The sequence below is a fragment of the Leptonychotes weddellii genome, chromosome 2 (genome assembly GCF_054177405.1).
Source record: "Leptonychotes weddellii isolate Sample4059 chromosome 2, ASM5417740v2, whole genome shotgun sequence".
NCBI lineage: Eukaryota > Metazoa > Chordata > Mammalia > Carnivora > Phocidae > Leptonychotes > Leptonychotes weddellii.
This window is the reverse complement of record NC_138370.1, coordinates 121830616-121842402: the sequence shown is the minus strand read 5'-3', so window position 1 is coordinate 121842402 and position 11787 is coordinate 121830616. Positions and strand designations below refer to the sequence as shown.

The 11787-nt window shown below is 44.3% G+C and overlaps 1 protein-coding gene across 1 annotated transcript in view; it reads left to right on the top strand.

Annotated features, from left to right (window-relative positions):
- Nucleotides 1-801: 801 nt before the first annotated feature.
- FRAS1 (Fraser extracellular matrix complex subunit 1) overlaps nucleotides 802-11787 on the top strand; it is a 394684-nt gene continuing 383698 nt past the window's right edge. Inside the window, exons 1-2 of the mRNA XM_081813142.1 lie at nucleotides 802-1957; nucleotides 9541-9572. Of these exons, the coding sequence (XP_081669268.1) occupies nucleotides 1882-1957; nucleotides 9541-9572 (108 nt within the window). The 5' untranslated portion in view covers nucleotides 802-1881. The remainder of the gene's footprint in view (nucleotides 1958-9540; nucleotides 9573-11787) is intronic.

Genomic DNA, 11787 nt, shown 5'->3' with positions numbered 1-11787 from the left:
ACTCCCTTCCATACGCTCACCCATCTCTGGTCAACTAAGGGAACCAGGGCGTCTCTTGTCTGGGTCAATCAGAACCCAGCCAGCGTGTCTCTGATGCAACCATTCTCATCTTGTACAATGATTAACCCTAGACCAGCTCTTTTTATTTGATCATACAAAAATTGCTGTCGTCTTTCGGTCCTGACCAGAATCAAGGTCTCCACCCTTCAAGTGCGCGCCCCAGTTTGCCTCGCCAAGACATTTACTTCCCAGTCACTGGCATTTGGGGGCGCAGCTGGAGCCAACGCGCCGAGGCCGAGTAGTGTTCCACTGACAGCCTCTCTCTAGGAGAGGTAAAGGTGCATTCGCGGTGGGAGGCCCCGCCCAGGACAGACAAGCCAAGATCCTCCCAGGCTGCTGGTAAAACCCACGGTGGGACGACAGGAGGGTCCCGGGGCGAGCAAGATGTATCAGGTCTGCCCCACGCACTTAGTCCAGCAGGAGTGGCGGGGTGTGGGGGTGGAGGATAGCGCCAAGGCTTTTGAATGTGGGTGTAACTCCTCTTGGATCCCTCCCGAAGCGAGAGGTGAGGGCCCGGTTTGTGGGCTCTCAGCGGTGCCTGAAAGAGCAAGGACCACACCATCAACCCCCTCCCACCTCCCCATGCCCCGCCTCCCTGGTGTGACCACTTTTGATCCCGCCCCAGACAAAGGCAGTATGAACTCCAGCAGAACGAATAAGGGGATCAGGTTGCTCTCCCGGCCTCCCCTCACTGCCCCCTCCTTGATTCTCCCCTTCCCCACGTGACTCTCTGGAATCTTTGCCAAAGCGCCGAGTCTCTGGGTCCATTTTCACACCGAGCAAAGGAGAGAGGAAGGAGGCGAGGGAGGCAGAGGAAGGCGGAGCCTGTGTCCTTTAAACGCTGGAATCCAGAGGGGGCCTTATTTTGTGCGTATCCGAGCTCTCTCGTCCGAGTGGCATTGAGTTCAGGATCCTTTCCAGCCTCTCTAGCTCTCTCCTCCGTGCATTTAAAATTATGGCTCCTCCTGCACTCCCGTAATCACACCTCAACCCTGCAGACCAGCTCCGGGTGGACGGGTGCGGAGGTGGCAGTCGGCGTGGAGCAAGCCGCGCCCCCGCAGCCCTCCTCAGCCCGGAGAGGGGCGGAGGCGAGAAAAGTAGCAGCAGCGCCCCCCCGCGTCGCCACCCCCGTGTTTTCCGCGGAAGCTTTCGAACAGTCTGCGGCAGCGAGCGCAGCCCGAGGCGGCGCCGTGCGGCTGCAGCGCCGCCGAGTCCCGGGAGCCGCCCGCAGCGCTGCACAAAGTTTCCTGCGAGCGGCCGCTGGGGGCTGAGGTCCGCCGAGCCGGGTGGCCCAGCCAAGGGGTGGGTGGGTCTTTCTGGGCGCCTGGCGACCCCCTCTGCCGACGCAGCGCCGACGTAGAGTGTCAAGCGAACTTTAAAAAGCTGCTCCAGAGCAACCTGCGCGGGGATCTCCACGGTCGGGGACCCTGGAGCGGAGGGGTCCAGTCTGAGGGAAATGCTGGGAGGTCCGATCAGCCGGTGACGGGAACTTTCCCGCGAGTCTACCGAGGAGAACTGCGCTCTGCCTCCTCCTTCATTCTCCCAAGCTCAGCCCACATTGGCGACCAGCTTCGCTGGAGAGCTGCGCGCTCTCCGCCCCGGCAGTGAGTGAATTGAATCCCCCGCCCTGCCCGGCGCCTCGGAGCTGCTGAAGAGTGTCGCTCAGGGCCGGTTCAGCGCTGCATTTCCCCGGAGGCAACCGCCCGCCAACCCTCGCTCTCCGTGCGCGCTGGCCCGGGGCGCCGGAGCCGGTGTTTGAGGCGGGAGCTGGTTCTTGGATGCTGAAGGCTGGGCTCTTCCAGTGTGGGTGTCGAAGGGGCAATGGGTGCCTTCAAAGTGTGGCTCGGGGTGGCCCTAGCATTGGCGGGATTTGCAGCATTGCCTCATCATTCCGAAGGTGAGAGAACGGTGCCTTTTTTTTTTTCCCTTGGTGTGTGTGTGTGTGTGTGTGAGAGAGAGAGAGATCGTGCTGTTTAAAAAGCCAAGCGGGTTTATGGTATTGTGGGTCGGGTGGAAGTTTTTTCGGGGGTTGGTGGGTGGGTGGGAGTGGAGCTGGAGTGGGCTTTTTCTGAGATTCCTATTCCTGATTGTTTTGAATTCCGATCACAAGCTTGTCTCCCGCCTCCCTCTCTGCCCTAAGTGCATTTGGGTGGGTGGGTGGCCAATTGAGGTGGCATCTCTGAGATTGGATTCTCTTTTTTCCCACTTCCCCGCTGCCCCCAACGGAAAGCAACTACGTGAAGCGTAGGCGAGGAGCGGACAATTGCTATTACCTGGGTAAAAATACCTCCGCTCCTATGAAACATAAAATCCGGCACCTTAAAACCCTCGCCACTCTCTCTCCCTCCTCGCCCCAGTAAGTCTCCCTGTAAAGTCCGGTAAAGATTTTATAACTAGACGGTTAGAGCGCGTTCTGGACGTAGACAATTCAAATGCACTGAGAGGAGCCTCTCCAGTACCGAGAGGCACGAGCCTGCCTGCTTTCTTAGAAAAAAAAAAAGTGATTAATAAGAGTTTAGCTTCATTCTCTTAGTTCGCCCTCATTCCCGGTTTTCCTCCAGGGCTCCAACCTGTGTGTAAAACCCCGAGCTGAGGGAGTGAAAGGAGACGGTGGGAATTGTCGCCATGATAGCAAAAGCAGCCTGGGTTCAGACAAATAAATGAATCAATAACTAAATTAAGAGTTTGGGGGTCAAGGGATGGCTGGTCCCGGGATGCGAGGCGCTGTGAGCTCCCACCTGCTCCGAGAAATCGGCGAAGTCCTTTAGCTAGTGCTTAGAGAGGGGGAAGGGAGCCGGCGGGCAAGGAAGAAGAAGGCTCAATCCACCGTGCTGGGCTCTCGGCTTCCCCTCCCGACTCCATTCGTTATTCATCCAGCTGCGGGAAGAGGAGTTCACCTGCTCCGCCGCAAATCAGAGCCGCAGCTGCGGCAGGCGCGGGGCGGGGCGCCTTCGCCCTGCTGCGGGCTTGGAGCGGCTTGAAGGTGCAGAGCCCCGGCGCGGGGGCTGGGGGCGGCGGGAGGCCAGGCAGAGGACAGAGCTCTGCCTTGGATCGACCTCCAGCCATCAGAGCAGCTGCCGTTTCCTTGCTAGTTTCCCTGGAGAAAGTGGCGTGGCCTTGGGAGTCCGCGCACAGTACTGGGGACTTTACCGTGGGTAAAGGTATCGCCTGCCCGCACCCTCCCGGGAAGTATGTTAAGCACTTTCCATAGGAAAAGCACGTCTGGGGCCTGTGCAGCTGTCTCCAAATGGGTCATAACCTGTAGAAATAGGTCTGTATTGTATGTGCGCGTGTGTGTGCACACTTAAAAAAAATAAAACTTACAGGGCTTAATTATAATGATAAATCAGATGGGAGAGTTAACCCAGGCCACCTAAATCTGAATTTGAGACTTAGAAACATTATGTTTTCACTTGGTGGTGGCAATTTCTTATTTAGAATCATCCCAGCAACGCGGAAAACGTGCTCTCTCTCCCGGATAGCTCACCAGGGGGCAGTTGGAATGATGGCAGTTTTTCAGAACCAAATCTCTTGAAATTACAAAAGCCATTATTATTAAGAGCCTGCAGGGTTCGCTCTTTGGAAGACTGGTTGGTACAATGGGCAAAGTTTAAGAACGTCCAAAGTCTTTTGGTAGGGGAGGAGGAGGGCAGGACGTCAGGGACGCTATTCCTCCAAAGATTCTTTAGGAACTTTGCTTCTTACAGTTTCACCCCACCTTCAGGACATTCTAGAATCATTTCACAAGTTGGATTGATAGATGTCTGAGAGTCTCCATCCAACTCAGAATGGTCCTTATCTAAGAATGAATGAATGAATGAATGTGGACATTTATTGAGCACATGTTATTTGGCTTCTGCTATGCCAAGCACTTTACATACTTATCTCATTTAATTAAGTTAATTAAGTGATATCAGGCCCACAGCCAAAAAAATCAGCTGTCATCTGATGAGACCTTTGATTTGGTTCTGTCGGGGTTTTCTTTTTCCCTTAAAAATAAGGGCATTGAAGTTGGAAAACTTAAAAGGATCTTACAGATTTCCTCAAGTTTTTATTATTAGTCTTGGCAATGATTTTTAAAAATGGAAGAGAAGTATTTACATGTGTGCTTCTCATGGTGTGACATACGGTTTGATACTTTTGCTGACCAAGCCATGGCAGAATTTGTGTTTTCTTCTTAGTGCTCAGAGAGCATCTCATACATGCTTCTAGAACACCAGTTAATAATTCTAAAGTTACATGGTTAAAGGTGCAGTTTCAGTCTTCCTCATGTAGCTGTGTGCTCACTGAGGGCTTAGGATGGCTCCTAATTATTCTTACATTTCCACATCACCTCCTAGTACATACAGGGTGCTAAAAAAATATTGGTCAGATGAATGAGTATTGCCTAATCACAGTCTTTTGAATTAAGCTTACACTGGCCTCTATTATAAACTGCTGTATGACCTTGAATGAACCGTTCTTTGGCCTGTGGTTCTGTCATTTACCAAATGCAGAAGTCGGCTGGCTAGGTGATAGCTGTAAGATGCTTTTACTAATCGTCCAGCATAGGGAAAAAGATCAACATTTGCTGCCTTATTTGTGGTCAGTTGCAACTTTCTGGTTCTGAATTTTACATTAGTTATTAAAAGAAAAATGAATTTTTACAAGCAAATCATTGGCAGTGTTTTTTTTTTTTTTTTTTAAGATTTTATTTATTTATTTGAGAGAGAGAATGAGAGAGAGAGAGCAGGAGAGGGGGGAGGGTCAGAGGGAGAAGCAGACTCCCTGCCGAGCAGGGAGCCCGATGCGGGACTCGATCCAGGGACTCCAGGATCATGACCTGAGCCGAAGGCAGTCGCTTAACCAACTGAGCCACCCAGGCGCCCCGGCAGTGTTATTTTATACTGTCTTATATTGCTAAGCTGACAAACCACTATGATTTGAGAACTTAAATCAAGAAGTCACAGAGAAACTTCTAGCAAACATGACTGCTTTCTGAATCAGACCAGCTTTGCCATGACATTTTCTGGAGAAGCACATTTTGAATTGTGTTCACCCGTGGATATCCTGTGAAGTCACGCTGGATAGAACATGGTGGCTTGGAGATAGGAAAAGATTATCGAACTGGAGGTAGAGAGAATTGAGTTCTAGTCTGTGTCCTATAACTCTCCATGTGGCTTAGTCAATCCCACAATCTTCCAGACTTTTCCTATAAATGAATGCCATTAACAGAATACGTTGGAAGAGATCATTTGATAAACGATGTGTTTTACTTATGGGTAGATCAGCATATTTGGTTCTACTCTTAGCTGGAGAGTTCCTTCTGTGTAAGATCTAATCTTTAAAAACCAAAGTGAATAAAGAAAAGACATTGGCTGGGGAAAATAGCCTATCTCTTCATTCTTTCATTCCACAAATCTTTATTGAGAGCTTATGTGTATGGTTATGTCTGGTAGGGGGAATACAAATATTAAAAAAGCATACTACGTGTCCTGAAGAAGTTTGCATCCCCAGTAATTGTTAATATCAGTAAAGTAGAAGTAGGGATATGTGAACATTGGTCCTTGGTGGGTTTCCCAATATTGAATAATTGCACTTTTGGCTTTTGTAACTACCTGCTAGTGAAAGTAAAGAGGTGTATTGTCACAGGCTATTTCCATTTCTCTTCTCCTCTAGGGATTAGATCCTACATGTACATTTTTCCGTGAGGCCAGAGCCATCTGCATTCACTGTTATGGACTCGAGTGGTAATATCCCTCAATTTCACTCAGACACAAGTAGTCATAAATACCCTCCACCACATGGCTCAGGAGAAGGGAGGAGAACACCACATGGCAAAGTTGGAGTTGTGTGCCAAATCTTACAATAGTTCAAAAACAGTTGGCCCATTTTCATTTTAACTACTCTATTAATTGATCTGAATCCTGGTTTACAATAATCAGGGCATGAGCTGTCCTGTCAGTCCAGAAAACAATTCTATTTTAACTATTCCATGGTGTACAAGCCGTATGCTGAATTATAACACAACATAAAGCTTGAACATTTAAATGCTAACTTGTGGCTGCTTGTTCCTAATGAGTCATATTTTTGTGATACCATGCTCTCCAAATCTCTTCATATCTTATGGCCATACATACCACTCTGTCTTTGAACTAATGGGCCTGATGTTTTCTGGCTCTTGGATTTAACTTCTCTAATTTACTCAGTTTACCAGGTATAGTTTCTGTAGTGAATAATTTCTGGATGTGAGTACTGGTACAAATTAGATTTCAAATTTTCTCTGAAAACTTTAGATTTTGTGCAAGTATCTCATAAAAGAGCATATGATAATGTGAAAAAGGGCTTAAAAATAGACATTTACTTATTTACATGAACTTGAAGTAACATTTTACCTATGTAACCTGCAAGACTGGAGTCAGCCACATGCAAGAAGATCTGAGGATCTGGGCATCCTTCTCGGCACTGTGTGGGATCACTTCACCCGGCAAAACTTTCTGCGCTTTTCTCATAGAGTGTTGGAATTTAAATTATCCAGTATCTCAGTTGTATTCTATGCCTTAAAACTGGCAAAGTTCGTGGCCAGAGAATCCTAGCTTGTGTTGTCTCTTATTTTTCCTGTTTTCTCTTGAAGAAGCCCTGTTTCTTTTTCCAGATCCTCACCATGGGTCAGAATTCACCTTGAGCTGGAGTTTCCTCTAAAGCGCAAATTAAGGTGTAAATCTAAAGCTCTGATAGAGCTGTACTGCTTTAGAAAAAAAGGCAATGAGTGGAGAGAGTAACTCTCTCTCCATGTTTTCCATGTTACATGAGCCGATCAGTTGGTGAAAAGGCCTCTGCTCCAGGGCAGAACCAGAAGCCGCACCCAGCACCCCTGCCAACAGGCCTCCTAACTTCATCTGCCAGTGGGTGTGAGAAGTGGGCTAGTGTGGGAGAAATATGCTTGCTTTGGAGGACCGCATCTGGCACTGGGTGGTGATAAATGTTTGATAGGACCGGGCATCACACTGGGATGCCGTATTTTCTCCGGGGAGTAGAAATGAACTTTTGGAAGCTGTGTTAGTAGAGATGCAGCTACCTTCCGGGTAGAGCTGTTCCGTGTTAGGAAAGCCCTCCGAGGGCAAAGCTTATTTCTTTTGGAATTGTACATCAGAGAGCGACCCAAATTGAGTTATTTCCTTTTCCTAATGATGGAATTTATCAGCAGTTACATACCGTTTTGACTGGAGTCTCTAGGAGATGCTTGGCTTAACCAAGTATGCATGTGGTGCCACACTCAAAGCTGCTTCATTTTTTTATGTTATGGTGGGCTTATAACATCTGTCTAACTTTCCAGGCATGGGTTTTGATGTGGGTAGTTGGATATTTCTTTTTTTTTTAATTAATTTTTATTTTATTTTTTTTATTATGTTATGTTAATCACCATACATTACATCATTAGTTTTTGATATAGTGTTCCATGATTCATTGTTTGTGTATAACACCCAGTGCTCCATTCAGCACTTGCCCTCTTTAATACCCATCACCAGGCTAACTGTAGTTGGATATTTCTTAAGTGACTTCATTCCTTTTGGAGCTTTGAAAAGGTAATTGGCTTTTGGAAGACAGTGCTAGGGAGGAGGGCAGTAAAATGATTTGAGGATGGTCTTATTCTAAAGGTTACATTTTGTTTGTTTATTCTAAAGTTTCAGTTTTGTTAAATTGTACCTCAGTGATGCTCTTTATGTTTATTTTTTAAACATCAGGAGTAATTAAATATGTCCATTTAAGTAATTTAGAAATCTAATTTTGTTGATATATATTTATTTGATCTTTATATGTATATACATATATATCATATAATTATTATATATACTTATATATATATACATATCTCTCATATGACATGCCATAGACTGAAATACTAAGTCTTTATTTCTCGAAGAGACATAAGTGAGTTAAGAAGAATTTTCTGCCAAGGTTTTATCTCAAGTTATTCTTGTTTGAATGTTAAGGGCGCAAAAGTCATTCCAATAAATTTGCTCATAGAGATCTTTGATTCAGACCCCAAGTGTAAATAGCCATCTCATTTCTTTGAAGATTGTTTTTGATTCCATTTTTGGTGGATAAGGCAGACCGGTCCTTTCCTGAGAAGTTAATATTTTTGAGATTTCACGAGTGATCTGTTGGAGGCCAGGCACTGTAGTAAAATGTGTCCTTCCCTCTTTGGACACCAAGTGCGGCCTATTGTCAAGATGTGCTTCTGCGGTGGCCTGTGTATGTTATTCTAATCTGTTTTATAGGTTCAGTTTCTGAGAGAGTAGCTGTTAGCACACTACCCACATGTTTCTAGGTTCAAAAAAAACACCTGTTGTGCTGTTCAAAGATTGGTTGAGAATGTGTTTGTTTTTTGAAATTGGGATTGCAGTTGTACATTGTTTTCAAATATAACACTTGGAAAGATTTATTTTATGATATGCTAGTTATTCAGAAAATATAGGCTGTCCCATTCACATTTAACCTTTTCCATTTCAAAGCAAATCATCTGTTGTTTTTTATTTGATGCTTAATGAATGGAAAATATAAAGATGTATCAATTCATAACCAGCCTATTAGAAAGCAAAATTGAGTGAAAAGAGGGTGAAAAGAGTATTGGAGTTTAAGAGCTCAACAGAAGAGTTCTTTCCAAGTAACTACAGTCTGCACTTCTCTCTATAAAATGTAATATCCCTAAAGAGGAACATACTGTGTGAAAGGCAAGAAATAGATAATCATCCAGATACCTAAGTGGATGCCTACTATGTGAAGAGTTAGGGAAGCCAAAGAAGGAAAAGCAGTCCCTCTCCCAAGAGTATATATAGACACTGTAATGGGGTAGATGCAAGAGTTCCACATGCTTAGCAAGGGTGCTGCAAGGAAGTACACAAGAATGAATTCACCAATGGGTGATGCAGGTACAGAGTGCTATGAAGGCAAAGGGGAAAGGGCATAATCCCATGGGCTAGAAAATTTCATGAAGGAGATGGGATCAAATTTAAGGAACTTGAATAGATCCAATGTGTCTTCTGCAGAAAACAAAAATGAGCAAAGGCATGGAGATATGGAAGTACTATCACCAGATCCTAAGTTGGCCTCTTGGGTTGGACTGGAGAATTTGTGTAAACAAAGAGTGGCAGAGAAGCCTGGATAAGTAAACTGGGACTAGATGAGGGAGGCTCTGCTGATTTATCATACAGAAAAATACACACTGTATACATAGCATGCCATTATAAATACATTTATTTTAAAATTCAAATAATAAGTTTTAATGATGCTTTCCCTTGTGCGTGTCCAAGAACCATTTGTTGTGTTGTATGGGGTTATTTCCCCAGGGGCAGGATGCTCAAGCTTTTCAGATTTTGGAAAAAGCACAATTTGCTGGCTATGATGCATGTAGATGGAGTTTTAGCCAAAATCTGTTGGAGCAGTTACGGTTGGTCTATTTTGCATTCCTTTTAATTCTTGTTTTGTTTTTCCCTACAGGTGCTTGTGTCTATCAGGGTTCCTTGTTGGCGGTAGGTCATCCTTCATATATTTGGTTTATTTCTTTCGAATGTAAAATGCTTGACTGAGGCTGCTGAGTGAGTGAGGTGACCCTATCATTGTAAAAATATGTTTATTTTCCTTCACAGTTTGTGAGGATTATCCCTCATCTTGGCACAATCATGCTCAATTACTTAATACCTTTTCCAGAGTGAATTAGTTCCATTCGAATACTCAGGTATTGGAAAAGAAGTTCAAACACCCAACACAATTTGCATTACATGGCTGTCCTTTGTGTTCTTTCATTCAGAAAGAAAATTAGATCCCATTCTCCTGTCAGATATGAACTAGGGCACACTTTGTTTATCTTCTCGTTGCATTTGCTTCTTCCTTTGAACCTCCCCCTCCAAAAAAAAAAAAAGTACAATTATTAAATTGAGTATAATGTGGAGGATTCCTGACTGTTGCTTTGAATTATGACTTTAAGTTTTGGTAAATAACAAGCAAATTAACATTTTATCTCTGAACTTTTGCCATGTAGGGTAGAGTTGATTTTGAATTTAATGTCATCATGACTTGGGGGAAAAGCTGATGATGCAAGTCTCAGGCATTTCTTTTCATTAATAATGTACTATGGTGCATAACAGTGTGTTAAAGCCTTATTGAAAAGACTGTCTACACTCCATCAATCCTAATAAATGGTGTGACAAGTCATTCTTCACCACTTTTTTATTTTGGTTTAATAAATGCTATAATAAAAACAGGACTGAAATGGTTGGTGAGGGTTTGCTCATTTACATCACAACCTGCTATTGACATGTGCGATATTAATAAGTCATCTTGGATTATCCTCATGGTGTTGAAATAGTTGAGAAATATCTGAAATATCCAACAGTCTAGATAATTGTAGATGTTCATAGTAATATTCTTGATTCTGAACTTTATGTAATATAGGTATTGCTCTGGAGTTTTATGGTTTTTTTTCCCTTCATATTTTTCCATTAAAGAATCAGGAGAAGGTTATTTTCCTTTTCTTTCTCATTCCATGCCCTTCAAAGCCTACTTTTCCTTGTGTTTCTTCTTTAATACATTTTTGGAATCATTTAAAAATCAAAGTGCTATAAAATATGTCACTAGTTTTGGGGAACTGTAGTATATATTATAGACAAGTCGGTTATCCATGTGAATACAAGGAGAATTGCTTACTGTATACAGTGCTTCATAATTTGTAAATATATTTTCATAGCTGTTGATCTATCCGTTACAATAGACGAGTGAAATAAGCAGACCGCATATTATTTTATACTCTCCCCCCTTTTAATGAAGAACCAAGGATGAGAGAGGTTTTAAGAGATTTGCTAAAGGTAAATTGACCATTAAGGGATTGACCAGAACAAGCCAACCTGTCTTTCCATTGTTCTCCCTGTATCTGGAGGAACGTGGCTAGTCTGTCTTCTATATTTGGTGTTGCTCTGTGTTATTGTGCATTTGAATATGAAGGCATCAAGTACTTGGAGAGGGCAGTGCCATCCAATTCAAGGAGAGACTGTCTGGTCAATTTGCACTTAACAGGTGCCCTTGCTCTCCTCAGTTCCATGCCTTGGCTCCTTCCAGGACTATGGCTGCTCGGGGCTTGTAGGCTGTGCGGTAGCGCCCCAGCGCACCCCTCCTCCCCACCAGTTGACTTCTTTGCTTACCAAGACTCAGCCATGTGTGTTCCTAAACCTCCTCAAGCCGGATGTACTTATTATTGTAATTATGCAATTCAGTTAGAAAGAAAATACATTTATTACAATAATAAAGGTTATTATTAAACAAGTGTTTGTTGAGTAAAAACTGTGGACAACTGTGGGATTCTAGGCACCAGGAATGCATCAGTGAACAAACAGACAAAATCCTTGCCCTCATGAAGCTTGAATTCCAATGAGTAAAATATATAGAATGTCAGGTAAGTGCTATGGAAGAAAACAATAGGGGAGTGGGGAGATAGAAAATACCGAATAGAGAATGAGGGTGGCTCCTGCAAATAGGGTGATAGGGACGGCCTCCCTGAGAAGGTGACATTTGAGCAAAGACCTGAAAGTGGCCATTCTAAGAGCTAGTGTCCCTGGATGTCCAGGGAAATAAATTCCAGGGAAGGGGAAGAGCAGTGGTAAAGTCTGAAGCAGGAGCTTGCTTAGCCATTTGAAGAAGTGTACAGCGGTCCGAGTGGCTGCAGTGCACGATCCAGGGGCAGGATGAGGTCAG